Raw genomic sequence first — 21,685 nt, forward strand, 5'->3', positions numbered from 1 at the left:
CAGTCAGGAAGTTAAAGCTTGGTCACATCCTTCCAAAGTTGTGGCAAAATGGCTTAAGGACAACAAAGGCAAGGTATTGCAGTGGCCATCGCAAAGCCCTGACCTCAATCCTATAGAAAATGTGTGGGCAGAACTGAAAAAGCGTGTGAGAGCAAGGAGGCCTACAAACTTGACTCAGTTACACCAGCTCTGTCAGGAGGAATGGGCCAAAATTCACCCAACCTATTGTGGGAAGCTTGTGGAAGGCTACCCAAAACATTTGACCCAAGTCAAGTCAAACAATTTAAATGCAATACTACCAAATACTAATTGAGTGTATGTAAACTTCTGACCCACTGGGAATGTGATGAAAGAAATAAAAGCTGAAATAAATCCTTCTCTCTACTATCAATCTGACATTTCACATTCTTAAAATGAAGTGGTGATCCTATCTGACCTAAAACAGGGCATTTTTCTAGGATTAAATGTCAGGAATTGTGAAAAACTGAGTTTAAATGTATTTGGCTAAAGTGTTTGTAAACTTCCGACTTCAACTGTAAATAATATATATCATATCAAAGTAAACGTTGGAGTCACTCGATGATATGTTGTGTGGTCCTCCCACATTGACTCAGGAAAGCATGCAGTTTATTAGGCTAAATATGAAAGAAGTTATGAACTTCACAGGTTGGTGAAAGTGCAAGGTGATGAGCTTGATGCTCCTTTCCAATAAATATTGAGGGTCTTTTTCTGGTGACATGATGATCAATGCTTGGCTGATATGGAGAAATTCAAATAGCCTTGATTTTATCCATAATATTCTCATCATGTAGATTAGATAGCCTACCCACACCGTATCTGTGAGCTGTTGGCTAGAGCACATGTGCCAAGACCAGAGCAGGCACATTTGTTAGTTAACCCAACAGTTTTTTGTAACAGAATTACCTTATAGATTTTTATTCACTACATGAAAACTTAAGCGAAGAAGTACATTTTGTGTCACTAAGTCATCACACACTGATTTTTATCATCAACAAGTGAATTAAGTGGAAACACACCACTGGTAGGAAAATGTGCATATTTTCTTAATGCGGATTCTAGAATATTCGCATGAAAACCTTCCGCCAATTGGATGGAAACGTAGCTAGTGTTAATGGTTGTTTTTTAAATGAGAAAGGTAGAGGACTGTCTCTAATGAGTCTACCTGCAATGTGGTCCTGACCGTGACCACCAGTTTGAGCCAGTGGGGAAACAAGCTGATGGTTTTGCTGAGGAAGGAGACGATGGTGTCTCCGTAGTCAGGCTTGTGGAACTCTGCTTCATTTAGTCCATCTATCAGGATGACCAGGTCTTCTTCAGAGGCGATCTTCCTCTCTGGAAAAACACACAGAGGAAATAGTCAATATTGACCAAAAAAATCTGACTGCAAATGTTCTGCCTAATGTACTCAGACCTTTATTGCTAAAATCAAGAAAACATACACTATATATACAAAAGTATGTGGACAGCACTTCAAATTAGTGACTTTCAATGTGGCACCGTCATAGGATGCCACCTTTTCAACAAGCCAGTTCGTCAAATTTATGCCCTGCTAGAGCTACCCCGGTCAACTGTATGTGCTGTTATTGTGAAGTGGAAATATCTAGGAGTAACAAGTGGTAGGCCACACAAGCTCACAGAATGGGACCGCTGAGTGCTGAAGTGCATAGCACGTAAAAAATTGTCTGTCCTCGGTTGCAACACTTACTACCAAACTGGCTCTGGAAGCAACGTCAGCACAATAACTGTTTGTCAGGAGCTTCAAGGGGTTTCCATGGCCAAGCAGCAACACACACCAAGATCACCATGTGCAATACCAAGCGCCGGCTGGAGTGGTGTAATGCTTGCCGCCATTGGACTCTGGAGCAGTAGAAATGCGTTCTTTGGAATGATGAATCACACATCACCATCAGGCAGTCCAGTGGACAAATCAGGGTTTGGCGGATGCCAGGAGATCGCTACAGTACCTGGCTCAATGCATAGTGCCAACTGTAAAGTTTGGTGAAGGAGGAATAATGGTTTGGGGATGTTTTTCATAGTTCAGGCTAGGCCCCAAAGTTCCAGTGGAGGCAAATCTTAACGCTACAGCATACAATGACATTGTAGACAATTTTATGCTTCCAAATTGTGTCAACAGTTTGGGGAAGGCCGTTTCCTGTTTCAGCATGACAATGCCCCTGCGCACAAAGTGTGGTCGATACAGGAATGGTTTGTCGAGATCATGTGGAAGAACTTGACTGGCCTGCACAAAGCCCTGACCTCAACCCCATCGAACAACTTTGGGATGAATTGGACCGACTGTGAGCCAGGCCTAATCGAACAACATCAGTGCCCGACCTCACTAATGTTCTTGTGGCTGAATGGAAGCAAGTCCCTGCAGAATTTTTTTCATCTTTATTTAACCAGGTAGGCCAGTTAAGAACAAGTTCTCATTTACAACTGCGACCTGGCCAAGAGAAAGCAAAGCAGTGCAACAAAAACAACACAGAGTTACACATTAACAAACGTACAGTCAATAACACAAAAGAAAAGAAAAATAGACAAATCTATGTACACTGTGTGCAAATGTAGAAGAGTAGGGAGGAAGGAAATAAATAGACCCTAGAGGCGAAAATAATTACAATTTAGCATTAATACTGGAGTGATAGATGTGCAGATGCAAGTAAATATACTGGGGTTCAAAAGAGCAAGAGTGTAAGTAATAATATGGGGATGAGGTAGTTGTGTGCTATTTACAGATTGGCTGTGTACAGGTACAGTGATCAGTGAGCTGCTCAGACAGCTGATGCTTTAAGTTAGAGAGGGACATACAAGACTCCAGCTTCAGAGATTTTTGCAATTCGTTCCAGTCATTGGCAGCAGAAAACTGGAAGGAAAGGCAGCCAAAGGAAGTTTTGGCTTTGGGGATGACCAGTGAAATATACCTGCTGGAGCACATGCTATGGTGACCAGTGAACTGAGATAAGGCGGGGCTTTACCTAGCAAAGACTTATAGATGACCTGGAGCCAGTGGGTTTGGCGACGAATATGAAGCGAGGGCCAGCCAACGAGAGCATACAAGTGGCAGTGGTGGGTAGTATATGTGGCTTTGGTGACAAAATGGATGGCACTGTGATAGACCACAACCAGTTTGCTGAGTAGAGTGTTGGAGGCTATTTTGTAAATGACATTGCCGAAGTCAAGGATCGGTAGGATAGTCAGTCTACGAGGGTAAGTTTGACCGCATTAGTGAAGGAAGTTTTGTTGCAAAATAGGAAGCCGACAACATCTAGTGGAAAGCCTTCCCAGAAGAGTAGAGGCTGTTATAGCAACAAAGGTTTGGGTAATCCTATAGCAGCAAACATTAATGCCCATGATTTTGGAATGAGATGTTTGACGAGCACATACTTTTGGTCATGTTGTGTATGTTTTGAGGATCATATTCATAGTATAATCAATGTGAGCAGAAACTGAGTCACGAGGAGTAGAGATAGTTGTATCACCTTTTTAGAGGGCATTCATGGGTTCTAGGTATGTGTCCCAAATGGCAACCTATTTCTTATATAGACCAGAGATTCCCTATATAGGGCACTACGTTTAACCAGGGCCTAAAGGGAACTACTTGTAACCAGGATCTATAGGGTTCTGGTCCAAAAGAGTGCAATATATAGCTAATAGGGTGCCATTTGCGATGTAGACCAGAACTCACCTCTGTAGAGAGCATCCAGGGATCCTAGAACTCCTAGTAGAGTTATCTATGATAGTTATCTAAGGGTGTATAATAGCAGCAGATAATAGCAGCAGAGAACTGTATCACCTTTGTAGAGGACATCCAGGGGTTCTAGGACTCCTCTTCTGAAGGAGGCCAGGGGATCCTTAACACAGGAGCGCAGACTGAGAATACTCTGTAGCTGTGGCTCCCTGAGCAGCAGCTCTCTGTAGGCGATGAGCTGTGGCGAGCGACACAGCAACGCTGCCACGTTGTGGACAAACTCCGGCACCAGGCACGTGTAGGCGTTGTCCGCCTGGCAGTAGTGGTACGCCACCACCTGGGGGCGATAGAGAGGGGGATACGTGATAGTCAGGTCAGGTCAGTAAAATGGGATGGAAAATACAATATTGGGTTGAGAGAGAGAGATGTGTGATGGGGCTGGGAATATTGCTGGGCATGGTGCTGGGGATGGTGCTGGGGGAGGGATGTGTGATGGAGCTGGGAATGGGGCTGTGAATGCTGGGGAGAAGGATGTGTGATGGGGCTGGGAATGGTGCTGGGCATGGTGCTGGGAAGAGGGATGTGTGATGGGGCTGGGAATGGTGCTGGGAAGAGGGATGTGTGATGGGGCTGGGAATGGTGCTGGGCATGTTGCTGGGGAGAGGGTTGTGTGATGGGGCTGGTAATTGGTGTGGCTGGGGAGGGGGTTGGGGCGAGGGTTGGGAATGGTGCTGGGTATGGGGCTAGGGTGAGGGATGGGCTGGGGATGGGAGGGGTGGGAATGGGTCTGGGGTTGGGAGGGTTGGGAATGGGGCTGGGGAGAGGGATGGGGCTGGGGAGAGGGATGGGTCTGGGGAGAGGGATGGGTCTGGGGAAAGGGATGGGGCTAGGGAGAGGGATGAGGATGGGACTGGGGATAGGGATGGGGATGGGGCTGGGGGGGATGGGGCTGGGTGTGGGCTGGAGATGGGGTTGGAGGTGGGGCTGGAGGCGGAGGCGGGGCTGGAGGCAGGGCTTGATGTGGGGCTACAAATGGCATCTGTCACCCCTGTTTAGGGTTTAGGGAAGGGGAGACTGGGGCTATAGTGTGATGATGTGAGTGTTGTGGGGATTTAGGGAAGCCACTAAGCACCGCCTCATACATCAGTCATACCTTATTTAACAGTCTAGACATGTTCATAAATGTTAACAAGTTTACTCCAGAGAAAAGGTTGTAAGAATGTTTATAGGCCAAAATGGACATCTGTAATCTAAAGAGCCTTGCTTACTGATGTCTCAAATGTGAAACTTGAAACTGTTCCAATATTCACACTAGCGTGCCATTTAATATGAAGTTGGACATGCATTTTAAGTGGTATGCTAGCTAGACAATGAGGGTATAATCTTTTTTGGAGGTTTTATATATATTTTTTTACCTGAGATGCCAGTCTCCTCATGGTCTCCTCCTGGCGTGGTCTCATCTCGGGGGTCCCGGGACAGCTGCCCCCTCCCAGGGTACCTGTGCTGTGGGACGGCTGGGTAAGGGGGAGCTCTCCATCTGAGGAAACGCATAGAAGGAAGAGGGTTTTACCAATGGCATGGTTGTCAAACCATTATTGTGTTACCTTAAAGGGGATATCTGCGTTTCAAACATTAACAAAGCGGATATGCCGCCTCTGTTTTGGAGAACAGAAATATTTTTAAGAAACTTAATTGAAAGATGGGTGTGATCATTTTAACAACACTATTAGAATAGTATCTGAGCCTACGTTTGGGTGAGGCCTGCGGAGAGTCAGAGTCAGAGGCCATCTGTCTCATGCGTGTTCCGTGGCAGCTCAGCGCCACCAGACGAGAGATGATGGCCGTCTTGCCGTAGCCGATGTTGCCCACGACAACCACACCGCGGTTGGTGCTGTTTTTGCCACTGTTGAGATGGGCGTCGACCTCCTGGAACAGCCAGTCACGGCCGGTGAAGATGGAGTCCATGGTGATGCTGGGCACCTCGAAGAGGAGGGGCTTCAGGGAGATGACAGGTGGCCGGTACGGGGCGAACCGCACTGGAGGGGGAGAGCGGGAGGATGACAGTTAAAACGGTTGCTACCATTACATTGAGATATATGGGTGTGCATGACCTATGGTGAGTAGGTCATGGGACTGCCTCAGGGTTAGGTAGGTTACTTTATTTTGATCTTGTCTCCTCAACCCACACGCTTAACCAGGAAGCCAGCCGCTCCATTGTGTCTGAGGAAACACTGTTCACCTGCCGACTGAGGTCAGACTGCAGGCCCCTGGCCCGCCACAAGGAGTCGCTAGAGCACGATGAGCCATGTAGCCAAACCCTCCCCTAACCCGCACGACGCTGGGCCAATTGTGCAGCACCCTATGGGACTCCCGCTCACGGCCGTTTGTGATACAGCCCGGGATCGAACCAGGGTCTGTAGTGAGACCTCTATCACTGCGATGCAGTGCCTTGGACCACTGCGCCACTCGGGAGGCCCGGTAAACTACTTTCTAAATGTAATCTGTTACAGTTACTAGTTACCTGTCCAAAATTGTAATCAGTAACGTAACTTTTGGATTACCCAAATTACGTAATCTGATTACTTTCCCCCTAAGACATTTGCAGTTTCACTGTCATTACGGGGTATTGTGTGTAGCTGGGGTGAAATGTTTTTTATTAATCCATTTTGAATTCAGGCTGTAACACAACAAAATGTGGAATAAGTCAATGGGTGGAGCTATATGGAAAAATGTGGAACTATAGGGAGCTAGCTACAGTGGCAAGAAAAAGTATGTGAACCCCTTTGGAATTACCTGGATTTCTGCATAAATTTGTCATATAATTTGATCTGATCTTCATCTGAGTCACAACAATAGACAAACACAGTCTGCTTAAACTAATAACACACAAACAATTATACGTTTTCATGACTTTATTGAACACACTGTATAAACATTCACAGTATAGGGTTGAAAAAGTATGTAAACCCTTGGATTTAATAACTAGTTGACCCTCCTTTGGCAGCAATAACCTCAACCAAATGTTTTCTGTAGTTGCGAATCAGACATGCACAACGGTCAGGAGGAATTTTGGACCATTCCTCTTTACAAAACTGTTTCAGTTTATGTCTGGTTCTTGGGATGTCTGGTGTGAACTGCTGTCTTGAGGTCATGCCACCGCATCTCAATCGGGATGAGGTCAGGACACTCCCAAAGGTGTATTTTCTTCTCTTGAAGCCATGCTGTTGTTGATTTACTTCTGTGTTTTGGGTCATTGTCCTGTTGCATCACCCAACTTCTTTTGAGGTTCAATTGGTGGACAGATAGCCTTACATTCTCCTGTGTCATGAAGTTGCCCTCTTTGGGTACAGCAAGCCCCATCCCCATCCCCTGTCTCCTACAACCAGGCTGCTGTGGTCAGAGAGAAGTCGTAAATTCCTGGAGGAGATTATCTCCTCATGGCCACAGTATATAGAGAGAGTAAAGTTTCATAGAGAGAACAAAGGAATTTCTTCCACCTCACAGAACTTGAGGTCCAAACAACATTTATGTTCTGGAGAAGGTATAAAAGATTGGTGAAGAATCCAGCTACGAACTGGTCCATTTGGTACAATTTTGTGAAACTCATAGGAGACCATAGCCACCTTACCATAACGCTGTTTATATATTAGCCTCAAATTTGATTGTTGTATAAGATGAATGAGTGAAGATGATACTGTTTGTAAAATTGTGTAATGTGATTTTGGACTGTTTAATGAAGGAAACTCCAATTCCCTTTTGAGTTTAACTACATCAGAGGACCGCCCATGAGCCTAGTTAGGACCTGGCGTCATGAGACAACCTTTTTCTGCTCTCCCGAATAAAACCCCCACTTTGAGAATTTCTCAACAGACCATGTTGCTCTCAATTACGAGAAGACAAAGGTTGCAAATCAGCTTACCTCAATAACGAGAGGTCCAAGGTTTGAGACCAGATTGCTGAATCTTTTAACCGAAAACCGCCAAAACATCTATCCATAACGACATGAATGAATGTCCCTCTGAACTATCCATTCTAACCACGACAGAGAGGGCAGACAAACTCTCCATCAGAAACAAACTTTTCAACAGAGACCCCGACGACACACAGCGTAAATATATATATATATATATTTTGCAGTTGTTCCCGAATGAGTGAGCATTCATGTGCAAAGTATTAGCATTTCAATTGTTATAATTATAAACTGTGTGTTGTTTTATCTCAGTCGACCCCCACTTCCCTTTTGTACACCAAGCCGCGATGCCGGTTTGTGTGTGCACTTCTGTGATTGTTTAGTTAGTTAATAAATACATTATTTAAGACAATTGATGTATGGGTGAGTCATAGTGAAGACTGGGTTTGTGCAGATAACTAACAATTTACAACGTTTGGAATGAGACTAACGTGAGGTAAAGAAGAATTCATTAATCAGAAGACTATTGATCAGATATGAAAATATTTGAAAAGTTATATTAGGAAAATTATAACCATGTAATCTGAATATTTTCCTTGGTGCCCCGACTTCCTAGTTAATTACAGTTACATGATTAATCAGTTTAATTGCATAATAATAATTACAGAGGATCTTTAATAAAGATTAATCTTCAGTTTAATGATGCCAAAGACACAACACCCGCAAAATGTCTTGATAAACTTGGGAATTCATTTTTCCGTCGATACTTTGGTATCAAAATATATATTTAATATTTTGTTAATATTAAGACAAATATTTAAGGTTTGAGATTGTACCATCTTTCAAGAGTCACTGAACCACTACTGGCTTTCCACTGTTGGCTTTCCACTGGTTGCAAAAACAATAATTTGATAGGCAGCTTAAACTTCTTCAATTCAACCATTATTGGGTTAAGATATACATATACATTTGTGAACATTTGTGAAGATCCACAACAATCTGTAAGGCACAAATAGCTAAATGAGAGAGCAGCAGTGTGATTCACATCACTGCAATATGAGGATATGAATACCAAGTGAAAACCCATAGTCCACACCACTGCTGTCCTCCTTAACTCCATGCGTTTATTCATTTTGGATAATCTTTGGAAGACAGCTTGGACTGTAGCCCCAAAAAAAGCCTATTCCTGCTCTTTTCCCACGATCCATCAACACATGTGGTGTTTCATCATAGTGGTCTCTGACTTGTGGTCGGACTCGCTCAGGCGGAACAAACATAAACTTGCAACTTGATTTATTTATTTAGTTCCTCCCTAGGCAGCAGCTATTCTTCCCTGGGGGTTTATTATGGTCAGCAGCAACTCTTCCTGGGGTTTGTTATGGATCCTATTAGTTCCTCCCTAGGCAGCAGCTACTCTTCCTGGGGTTTGTTATGGATCCTATTAGTTCCTCCCTAGGCAGCAGCTACTCTTCCTGGGGTTTGTTATGGATCCTATTAGTTCATGCCAAGGCAGCAGCTATTGTTCCTGGGGTTTATTATGGTCAGCAGTTACTCTTCCTGGGGATTATTATGGTCAGCAGCTACTCTTCCTGGGGTTTGTTTAAGGCAACATAGAGTTAAAACAACACACTTCCCAACACAGTTTTTCAAAAGTATCTGTAATCTGATTACAATATTTTAGCTGGTAATGTAACAGATTACAGTTAGTTTTTTGTAATCTGTTATTCCCAAACCCTGGACGACCTCCTACTGCTGTAATCATGTGTCAGAAAAGGGATTCAAGGGAAGTATTTATAATTTACACGTAAAACCTGTCCTAACACAAATTCTATTCATTTTCCTCACGAGGGGGAGTAATTAGATAAACGTCTTTCTTCATCTGAACACGTGTAGTATTAAAAAACGAATGGATGGAAATGATGGGGGAGTCATTTTAACAAAGCTAATCTGAAAACAAGGCTCCCTAAATGTTATCAGCATATCAAATGGGCGACCCAGGCTGGTAAAATTCTGGATAATTGTTACTCTAACTTCCGCGACTCATACAAAGCCCTCCCTCAACCTCCTTTCGTCAAATCTGACCACGACACCATTTTGTTGCTCCCAGCCTATAGACAGAAACTAAAACAGGAAATGCCCGTTCTCAGGTCTGTTCAACGCTGGTCCGACCAATCTGATTCCACGCTTCAAGATTGCTTCGATCATGTGGACTGGGATATGTTCCGGATAGCGTCGAACAACAACACTGATGTATACGCTGGTTCGGTGAGCGAGGTTATTAGCAAGTGCATTGGTGACGTTTTACCCACGGCAACTATTAAAACCTTCCCAAAACAGATACCGTGGATTGATGGCAGCATTCGCGCAAAACAACTCAATCATCGAGTTTGCAGACGACACTACAGTGGTAGGCTTGATTACCAACAACAACAAGACGGCCTACAGGGAGGAGGTGAGGGCCCTCGGAGTGTGGTGTCAGGAAAATAACTTCACACTCAACGTCAACAAAACTAAGGAGATGATCGTGGACTTCAGGAAACAGCAGAGGGAGCACGCCCCTATCCACATCGACGGGACAGTAGTGGAGAAGGTGGAAAGTTTTAAGTTAATTGGCGTTCACATCACGGACAAACTGTAATGGTCCACCCACACAGACATCGTGGTGAAGAAGGCGCAACAGCTCCTCTTCAATCTCAGGAGGCTGAAGAAATTTGGCTTGTTACCAAAAACACTCACAAACTTTTACAGATGCACAATCGAGAGCGTCCTGTCAGGCTGTATCACCGCCTGGTACGGCAACTGCTCCGCCCACAACCGCAAGGCTCTCCAGAGGGTAGTGAGGTCTGCACAACGCATCACCGGGGGCAAACTACCTGCCCTCCAGGACACCTACACCACCCGATGTCACAGGAAGACCAAAAAGATCATCAAGGACAACAACCACTGCCTGTTCACCCCGCTATTATCCAGAAGGCGAGGTCAGTACAGGTGCATCAAAGCTGGGACCAAGAGACTGAAAAACAGCTTCTATCTTAAGGCCACTAACATTGAGTGGCTGCTGCCAACATACTAACTCCAATCTCTAGCCACTTTAATAATAACAAATTGGATGTAATAAATGTATCACTAGTCACTTCAAACAATGTCACTTCATATAATGTTTACATACCCTACATTACTCATCTCATTTGTATATACTGTACTCTATACCATCTTGCCTATGCCGTTCGGCCATCGTTCATCCATATGTACATATTCTAATTAATTCCTTTACACTTGTGTTTAAGGTAGTTATTGTGAAATTGTTAGATTACTTGTTAGATATTACTGCACAGTCGGAACTAGAAGCACAAGCATTTCGATACACTCGCATTAACATCTATTAACCATGTGTATGTGACAAATACAATTTTATTTGATGTTTGGACTCAAATATGTCTGGAGATGAAAGGAAAACATCTAAACATGAGTACTACTTCTAAACATGAGTACTACTTCTAAACATGAGTACTACTTCTAAACATGAATACTAGTTCTGTGTCTCTCAGGACAGATTCCTTCTTAGGACTAGGGTCATTTTTTCAGAATTTCCACCTGACTGACATGCCCAAAGTAAACTGCCTGTTACTCAGGCCCAGATATATAATTGGTACCTTTGAATAGAAAACACTTTGAATTTTGTAGAAATGTTAAAATAATGTATGAGACTATGACAACATTGATATGGTAGGATACAATCCAAAGAAAAAACAAGTGGAAGTTATATTATTTTTTGAGATCCCATGCTCTTACATATGGTTTCCACTAGATGTCAACATTCTTTGTTCAAGGTTTCAGGCTTGTTTCTTCCAAAACAAGGAATTTTGAGTTTGGTACATCGGAGTTGGATATCAGTCTGTGGGCGTGCAATGAAATGAACGCGCACTTGCTAATTTTACTTTTCTATTGAACATACTTCTTTCCATATGAAATATTATAGTTTAATTACATTTTAGGGTACCTGAGGATTACATAGAAACGTAGTTTGACTTAAACGTAGTTTGATTTTTGGATTCCTTTGTCTGTATGTTGAACTCAAATTGATTGCGCAAACTAAACAGACTTTTTGGGATATAAAGAAGGATTTTATCTAACAAAACAACCATGCATGTTGTAGCTGGGACCCTTTGGATTGCAAATTAGAGGAAGATTTTCAAAAAGTAAGTGATTATTTAACTTCTTCGATATAGGGGGCGCTCTTTTAATTTTTGGATAAAAAAACGTTCCCGTTTTAAACAAGATATTTTGTCACAAAAAGATGCTTGACTATGCATATAATTGACAGCTTTGGAAAGAAAACACTCTGACGTTTCGAAAACTGCAAAGATATTGTCTGTGAGTGCCACAGAACTAATGCTACAGGCGAAACCAAGATGAAATTTCATACAGGAAGTGCCCCAGATTTTGAATGCGCTGTGTTCCAATGTCTCCTTATATGGCTGTGAATGCGCCAGGAATGAGCCTACACTTTCTGTCGTTTCCCCAAGGTGTCTGCAGCATTGTGACGTATTTGTAGGCATATCATTGGAAGATTGATCATAAGAGACTACATTTACCAGGTGCCCGCTTGGTGTCCTCCGTCAAAATGATTGGGTAATCTCCAGCTGCGTGCATTTTTCCATTTGGTTCAGAGGAGAAACCAAACTGCCCCAAATGATTTATCATCGAATAGATATGTGAAAAACACCTTGAGGATTGATTCTAAACAACGTTTGCCATGTTTCTGTCGATATTATGGAGTTAATTTGGAAAAAAGTTTGGCGCTGTAATGACTGAATTTTCGGGTTTTTTTCTTAGCCAAACGTGATGAGCAAAACGGAGCGATTTCTCCTACACAAATAATATTTTTGGAAATCTATCTAACTGAGAGTCTCCTCATTGAAAACATCCGAAGTTCTTCAAAGGTAAATTATTTTATTTTAATGCTTTTCTTGTTTTTGTGAAAATGTTGCCTGCTGAATGCTAGGCTTAATGCTATGCTAGCTATCAATACTCTTACACAAATGCTTGTGTAGCTATGGTTGAAAAGCATATTTTGAAAATCTGAGATGACAGTGTTGTTAACAAAAGGCTAAGCTTGTGAGCTAATATATTTATTTAATTTAATTTGCGATTTTCATGAATAGTTAACGTTGCGTTATGGTAATGAGCTTGAGGCTATGATTACGCTCCCGGATACGGGATTGCTCGACGCAAGAAGTTAATCGCTATTCGTGATTTTATGAAGCCTGTGCTGGTTGAAAAATATGTTGATGAGGGTGCGCGGTCCTCAAACAATCGCATGGCATGCTTTCGCTGTAAAGCCTATTGTAAATCGGACAATGCATGTAAATTGTCGACAGGTGTTCCGCTGATGGGACGCCTAGCCCTAATGAACTTTACAGTTAGCTGTTGTTATTTGAAACAACATCACTAACATGTGTAACTAACCCACTATTAGTGCTGAGGAGGGTACACATGTAACCAGACATGTAACCAGTTCAAAGTAAAGTACATTTACAGGATTGGGATAGCCAGGCATAGTTGATAATAGAAGCTGAGAAAAACAGAAGTAAGATGAGGCAATGAGAGAACAGACAGGGGAACGGAGAGCATAACAGAATGGAATCTGGCAGCCGTGTGCAGTATGCTAGTGGTGCAGGGTTGGGGTCAAAGTTCAATTACAAAATTCAATCAACTCAGGAAATAACAGAAATTCTAATTCCAACGAAGAACTGGAATAGGGCAGCACGATATCTAATTGCGTTGTTTTTTTTAACCAAATGTTGCGATTGCAATTTGACTAGTGATATACACTCAAATCAAATTGGGAAAGGGAAAGTCAACTGAATGTATTCAACTGAAATGTGTCCTCTGCTTTTAACCCTCTGAATCAAAGAGGTGTGGGAGGGCTGCCTTAATCCACATCCACGTCTTCGCCCGGGGAACATTGTATTGGTCACATACACATACTGAGCAGATGTTATTGCGTGTGTAGCCAAATGCTTGTGTTCCTAGCTCCAACAATGCAGTTTATTAGGTACACCAACCCGTTTATGAAAATGGTTTGCTCCTACAGACAGTGAGTTATGTGGTCGTGGCTTGCTATATAAAGCAGGCAGACAGGCATCGAGGAATTCAGTTACTGTTAGATTGAACTTAAGAATGGGCAAAACGAGTGACCTAAGCGACCTTGAGTTTGAGTCGGTGCCAGGCGCGCCAGTTCTAGTACCTCGGAAACGTACAGCCTCCTGGGATTTTCATGCACGGCAGTGTGTAGGTGTTACAGAGAATGGTGCAACAAACAAAAAACCTCCAGTCAGCAGCAGTCCTGTGGACAAAAACAGCTAGTTGATGAGAGAAGGAGAATGGCAAGAATCGTGCAAGCTAACAGGCTAATCACAGGGCCACAAACAGACAAATAACGGCGCAGTACGACAGTGGTGTGCAGTACAGCATCTCAGAACGCACAACTCGTTGGTGCTTGTCACGGAAGGGCTATTGCAGCAGACAATCACACCAGGTTCCGCTCCTATCAGCTAAAAACAAGAAGAAGAGGGCAAGCGATTACCAACACTGGACAAGTGAGGAGTGGAAAAACATTGCCTGATGTGACGAATCCCGGTCCTTTTGCGTCATGCTGATGGCAGTCAGGATTTAGTTTAAGCAGCATGAATGAGTCCATGGCCCCATCCTGCCTGGTGTCAACGGTACAGGTTGATGGCAATGATGTAATGGTGTGAGGAATGTTTTCCTGGCACACGTTAAGTCCCTTAATACCAACTGAGCAACGTTTCAATGCCCTGTAGAATTCAGGCTGTTCTGGATGCAAAGGGGGTCCAACCCGGTACCAGATGGGGGTACCTAATAAACTGGTCCCTGAGTGGACATAAAAACACTTGAGTAAACTATTGGAATCATATAAATCGAAAAAATGTATATTAAGAAGCAAATTGGAAAGCAGCATTGTTCTTGTTTGGAACAATCTGTTGACTACATTTGACCTAACAGAACAATGCAAGCTTATAGTGAATCTAACGGGGAGAAGGAACTGAGCTACTTGAGTGAAAGTGGGCGAGGCTTGTTGTGTGCGGGAAACAGCAGCAAGAGGAGAGAGGGAGAGAATTGAATTGAGCTAAATCACCTCAAATAAAAACAGACAACAAACAGACACACAGAGACAGAGACACACAGAGACAGAGACACAAAGACAGACACACAGAGACAGAGACACAGAGACCGATAAACAGAGACAGAGACACACAGAGACAGAGACAGATACACAGAGACACGGAGACACACAGACAGCCAGACACACAGAGACAGATACACAGAGACACGGAGACACACAGACATACAGAGACAGAAATATACAGAGAAAGAGACACAGAGACAGAGACACACAGAGACAGAGACACACAGAGACAGATACACAGAGACACGGAGACACAGAGACAGACACACAGAGACAGAAATATACAGAGAAAGAGACACATAGACAGAGACACACAGAGACAGAATCACACAGAGACAGAGACACATACACACAGAGACACAGATAGAGATAGAGACACAGACACACAAAGACAGAGAAACACACACACACACAAATAGCTTTAACATAAGGATGTCAATAAATACTGGGCATTAAGTAATGCTAATCTCAATAAGAAGTGACTAAATGCACAAGCTCTCTCCTCTCCCACTGTAATCACCAAGATACTACACCAGTACAGCTCTCTCCCACTGTAATCACCAAGATACTACACCAGTTCAGCTCTCTCCTCTCCCACTGTAATCAACAAGATACTACACCAGTACAGCTCTCTCCCACTGTAATCACCAAGATACTACACCAGTTCAGCTCTCTCCTCTCCCACTGTAATCACCAAGATACTACACCAGTTCAGCTCTCTCCTCTCCTACTGTAATCACCAAGATACTACACCAGTAAAGCTCTCTCCTCTCCCACTGTAATCACCAAGATACTACACCAGTACAGCTCTCTCCCACTGTAATCACCAAGATACTACACCAGTTCAGCTCTCTCCTCTCCCACTGTAATCACCAAGATACTACACCAGTACAGCTCTCTCCCACTGTAATCACCAAGATACTACACCAGTACAGCTCTCTCCTCTCCCACTGTAATCACCAAGATACTACACCAGTAAAGCTCTGTCCCACTGTAATCACCAAGATACTACACCAGTACAGCTCTCTCCTCTCCCACTGTAATCACCAAGATACTACACCAGTTCAGCTCTCTCCTCTCCCACTGTAATCACCAATATACTACACCAGTACAGCTCTCTCCCACTGTAATCACCAAGATACTACACCAGTACAGCTCTCTCCTCTCCCACTGTAATCACCAAGATACTACACCAGTTCAGCTCTCTCCTCTCCCACTGTAATCACCAAGATACTACACCAGTACAGCTCTCTCCACTCCCACTGTAATCACCAATATACTACACCAGTACAGCTCTCTCCTCTCCCACTGTAATCACCAATATACTACACCAGTACAGCTCTCTCCCACTGTAATCACCAAGATACTACACCAGTTCAGCTCTCTCCTCTCCCACTGTAATCACCAATATACTACACCAGTACAGCTCTCTCCTCTCCCACTGTAATCACCAAGATACTACACCAGTACAGCTCTCTCCTCTCCCACTGTAATCACCAAGATACTACACATGTTCAGCTCTCTCCTCTCCCACTGTAATCACCAAGATACTACACCAGTAAAGCTCTCTCCTCTCCCACTGTAATCACCAAGATACTACACCAGTACAGCTCTCTCCTCTCCCACTGTAATCACCAAGATACTACACCAGTACAGCTCTCTCCCACTGTAATCACCAAGATACTACACCAGTACAGCTCTCTCCCACTGTAATCACCAAGATACTACACCAGTACAGCTCTCTCCTCTCCCACTGTAATCACCAAGATACTACACCAGTACAGCTCTCTCCCACTGTAATCACCAATATACTACACCAGTACAGCTCTCTCCTCTCCCACTGTAATCACCAATATACTACACCAGTTCAGCTCTCTCCTCTCCCACTGTAATCACCAAGATACTACACCAGTACAGCTCTCTCCTCTCCCACTGTAATCACCAAGATACTACACCAGTACAGCTCTCTCCCACTGTAATCACCAATATACTACACCAGTACAGCTCTCTCCTCTCCCACTGTAATCACCAATATACTACACCAGTACAGCTCTCTCCTCTCCCACTGTAATCACCAATATACTACACCAGTACAGCTCTCTCCACTCCCACTGTAATCACCAATATACTACACCAGTACAGCTCTCTCCCACTGTAATCACCAAGATACTACACCAGTACAGCTCTCTCCCACTGTAATCACCAAGATACTACACCAGTACAGCTCTCTCCCACTGTAATCACCAAGATACTACACCAGTACAGCTCTCTCCTCTCCCACTGTAATCACCAAGATACTACTCAGCACTAGCAGTTGTCTATGGCAGAGACCATTAAGCATTTGGCCTATTAGTGAAGTCATATAGCCTTTGTTGGTCTGCTGTAAGGTGATAAAATCCTAGAAACATGGCTGCAAGGCTGTGAGCAGTAAGGTGGGAGCAGGGACTGTTTCCAGGCTAGGGTTGTGTCTGTGGGGTCTTCTGTAGATTGTGCTCTATCATTCCCTGTTCAGGCAAGGCTGTAAGGTGTAGGCCTAAATATCACTCCTCCCCCCTGGCTAGTCAGACAGAGAGGTATCACTCTGTTTCCTCTCCTCCCCCCTGGCTAGTCAGACAGAGAGGTATCACTCTGTTTCCTCTCCTCCCCCCTGACTAGTCAGACAGAGAGGTATCACTCTGTTTCCTCTCCTCCCCCCTGGCTAGTCAGACAGAGAGGTATCACTCTGTTTCCTCTCCTCCCCCCTGGCTAGTCAGACAGAGAGGTATCACTCTGTTTCCTCTCCTCCCCCCTGGCTAGTCAGACAGAGAGGTATCACTCTGTTTCCTCTCCTCCCCCCTGGCTAGTCAGACAGAGAGGTATCACTCTGTTTCCTCTCCTCCCCCCTGGCTAGTCAGACAGAGAGGTATCATCTGTTTCCTCTCCTCCCCCCTGGCTAGTCAGACAGAGAGGTATCACTCTGTTTCCTCTCCTCCCCCCTGGCTAGTCAGATGGAGAGGTATCACTCTGTTTCCTCTCCTCCCCCCTGGCTAGTCAGACAGAGAGGTATCATTCTGTTTCCTCTCCTCCCCCCTGGCTAGTCAGACAGAGAGGTATCACTCTGTTTCCTCTCCTCCCCCCCTGGCTAGTCAGACAGAGAGGTATCACTCTGTTTCCTCTCCTCCCCCCTGACTAGTCAGACAGAGAGGTATCACTCTGTTTCCTCTCCTCCCCCCTGGCTAGTCAGAGAGAGAGGTATCACTCTGTTTCCTCTCCTCCCCCCTGGCTAGTCAGACAGAGAGGTATCACTCTGTTTCCTCTCCTCCCCCCTGGCTAGTCAGACAGAGAGGTATCACTCTGTTTCCTCTCCTCCCCCCTGGCTAGTCAGACAGAGAGGTATCACTCTGTTTCCTCTCCTCCCCCCTGGCTAGTCAGACAGAGAGGTATAACTCTGTTTCCTCTCCTCCCCCCTGGCTAGTCAGACAGAGAGGTATCACTCTGTTTCCTCTCCTCCCCCCTGGCTAGTCAGACAGAGAGGTATCACTCTGTTTCCTCTCCTCCCCCCTGGCTAGTCAGATGGAGAGGTATCACTCTGTTTCCTCTCCTCCCCCCTGGCTAGTCAGACAGAGAGGTATCACTCTGTTTCCTCTCCTCCCCCCTGGCTAGTCAGAGAGAGAGGTATCACTCTGTTTCCTCTCCTCCCCCCTGGCTAGTCAGACAGAGAGGTATCACTCTGTTTCCTCTCCTCCCCCCTGGCTAGTCAGACAGAGAGGTATCACTCTGTTTCCTCTCCTCCCCCCTGGCTAGTCAGACAGAGAGGTATCACTCTTTTTCCTCTCCTCCCCCCTGGCTAGTCAGACAGAGAGGTATCACTATGTTTCCTCTCCTCCCCCCTGGCTAGTCAGACAGAGAGGTATCACTCTGTTTCCTCTCCTCCCCCCTGGCTAGTCAGACAGAGAGGTATCACTCTGTTTCCTCTCCTCCCCCCTGGCTAGTCAGATGGAGAGGTATCACTCTGTTTCCTCTCCTCCCCCCTGGCTAGTCAGACAGAGAGGTATCACTCTGTTTCCTCTCCTCCCCCCTGGCTAGTCAGACAGAGAGGTATCACTCTGTTTCCTCTCCTCCCCCCTGGCTAGTCAGATGGAGAGGTATCACTCTGTTTCCTCTCCTCCCCCCTGGCTAGTCAGATGGAGAGGTATCACTCTGTTTCCTCTCCTCCCCCCTGGCTAGTCAGACAGAGAGGTATCACTCTGTTTCCTCTCCTCCCCCCTGGCTAGTCAGACAGAGAGGTATCACTCTGTTTCCTCTCCTCCCCCCTGGCTAGTCAGATGGAGATGTATCACTATGTTTCCTCTCCTCCCCCCTGGCTAGTCAGAAGGAGAGGCTCACTCAGACAGTTTAATTATTCACCAGGTAAGGATGACTCAGAGCAGGGGAGGATGAAAGGATGGAGGGAGTGGAGGAGAGGACGAGTGGTACTTCAGTCTGCTCCATATGAAGTACCAGGGGATCTACTCTCTACTCCACATTGTGTGCGTGTGTGAGTGTGTGTCTGCCTGCATGCACGTGTGTGTGTGTGTTAGTGTATGTGAATGTTGAGTGAGTGTGTTTTTGAGTGCCAGTGTGTGTGTGAGTGTTATGTGTAAGTGTGTGTTTGTGTGCATGCTTGTGTGAATGTTGAATGAGTGTGAGTTTGTGTGCCAGTGTGTGTGAGTGTTATGTGTGAGTGTGAGTGTGTGTTTGTGTGCATGTGTGTGTCTAAAATGAGTGGGTGTCAATCTAAGAAAGTGAACCTGCCTGTACCACCAGGTTTATCAACACATCTAGCTAAGCTACCTCAGTTGATTCCCAAATGACACTATTACCTATATAGGGCACTGGCCAAAAATAGTGCACTAAATAGGGTGACATTTGGGATCAGTGAGCTAGTCCCTTGATTTCCCTGACAGCATCAAACAACATTAAACTAAAGAAGTGAACCATCTGGTCATCATCTGACTAGCACAACAACCCTCTAGTATAATGCAGGAGGACACTTCAGCATCTGGTTACCATCTGACTAGCACAACAACCCTCTAGTATAGTGCAGGAGGACACTTCAGCATCTGGTTACCATCTGACTAGCACAACAACCCTCTAGTATAGTGCAGGAGGACACTTCAGCATCTGGTTACCATCTGACTAGCACAACAACCCTCTAGTATAATGCAGGAGGACACTTCAGCATCTGGTTACCATCTGACTAGCACAACAACCCTCTAGTATAGTGCAGGAGGACACTTCAGCATCTGGTTACCATCTGACTAGCACAACAACCCTCTAGTATAGTGTAGGAGGACACTTCAGCATCTGGTTATCATCTGACTAGCACAACAACCCTCTAGTATAGTGTAGGAGGACACTTCAGCATCTGGTCATCATCTGACTAGCACAACAACCCTCTAATATAATGCAGGAGGACTCTTCAGCATCTGGTTATCATCTGACTAGCACAACAACCCTCTAGTATAGTGCAGGAGGACACTTCAGCATCTGGTTATCATCTGACTAGCACAACAACCCTCTAGTATAGTGCAGGAGGACACTTCAGCATCTGGTTACCATCTGACTAGCACAACAACCCTCTAGTATAGTGCAGGAGGACACTTCAGCATCTGGTTACCATCTGACTAGCACAACAACCCTCTAGTATAGTGCAGGAGGACACTTCAGCATCTGGTCATCATCTGACTAGCACAACAACCCTCTAGTATAATGCAGGAGGACTCTTCAGCATCTGGTTATCATCTGACTAGCACAACAACCCTCTAGTATAATGCAGGAGGACACTTCAGCATCTGGTTACCATCTGACTAGCACAACAACCCTCTAGTATAATGCAGGAGAACCCTTCAGCATCTGGTTATCATCTGACTAGCACAACAACCCTCTAGTATAATGCAGGAGGACACTTCAGCATCTGGTCATCATCTGACTAGCACAACAACCCTCTAGTATAATGCAGGAGGACACTTCAGCATCTGGTCATCATCTGACTAGCACAACAACCCTCTAGTATAGTGCAGGAGGACTCTTCAGCATCTGGTTATCATCTGACTAGCACAACAACCCTCTAGTATAATGCAGGAGGACACTTCAGCATCTGGTCATCATCTGACTAGCACAACAACCCTCTAGTATAGTGCAGGAGGACTTTTCAGCATCTGGTCATCATCTGACTAGCACAACAACCCTCTAGTATAATGCAGGAGGACGCTTCAGCATCTGGTTATCATCTGACTAGCACAACAACCCTCTAGTATAGTGTAGGAGGACACTTCAGCATCTGGTTACCATCTGACTAGCACAACAACCCTCTAGTATAGTGCAGGAGGACACTTCAGCATCTGGTTACCATCTGACTAGCACAACAACCCTCTAGTATAGTGCAGGAGGACACTTCAGCATCTGGTTATCATCTGACTAGAACAACAACCCTCTAGTATAGTGCAGGAGGACACTTCAGCATCTGGTTATCATCTGACTAGCACAACAACCCTCTAGTATAATGCAGGAGGACGCTTCAGCATCTGGTTATCATCTGACTAGCACAACAACCCTCTAGTATAGTGCAGGAGGACACTTCAGCATCTGGTTATCATCTGACTAGCACAACAACCCTCTAGTATAGTGCAGGAGGACACTTCACCATCTGGTTATCATCTGACTAGCACAACAACCCTCTAGTATAATGCAGGAGGACACTTCAGCATCTGGTTATCATCTGACTAGCACAACAACCCTCTATACCATAGTGCAGGAGGACACTTCAGCATCTGGTTACCATCTGACTAGCACAACAACCCTCTAGTATAGTGCAGGAGGACACTTCAGCATC

The 21,685-nt window shown here is 44.8% G+C and overlaps 1 protein-coding gene across 1 annotated transcript in view; it reads right to left on the reverse strand.

Moving 5' to 3' along the window:
- Nucleotides 1–21,685, reverse strand: part of LOC139381399 (protein TANC2-like) — a 197,753-nt gene that overhangs the window by 54,898 nt on the left and 121,170 nt on the right. The window contains exons 6-10 of the mRNA XM_071124899.1: nucleotides 13,159–13,194; nucleotides 5,458–5,745; nucleotides 5,125–5,246; nucleotides 3,815–4,046; nucleotides 1,184–1,353 (exon numbers count right to left, since the gene is read on the reverse strand). Of these exons, the coding sequence (XP_070981000.1) occupies nucleotides 1,184–1,353; nucleotides 3,815–4,046; nucleotides 5,125–5,246; nucleotides 5,458–5,745; nucleotides 13,159–13,194 (848 nt within the window). The remainder of the gene's footprint in view (nucleotides 1–1,183; nucleotides 1,354–3,814; nucleotides 4,047–5,124; nucleotides 5,247–5,457; nucleotides 5,746–13,158; nucleotides 13,195–21,685) is intronic.

The sequence above is a fragment of the Oncorhynchus clarkii genome, chromosome 23 (genome assembly GCF_045791955.1).
Source record: "Oncorhynchus clarkii lewisi isolate Uvic-CL-2024 chromosome 23, UVic_Ocla_1.0, whole genome shotgun sequence".
In the NCBI taxonomy this organism is placed as follows: domain Eukaryota; kingdom Metazoa; phylum Chordata; class Actinopteri; order Salmoniformes; family Salmonidae; genus Oncorhynchus; species Oncorhynchus clarkii.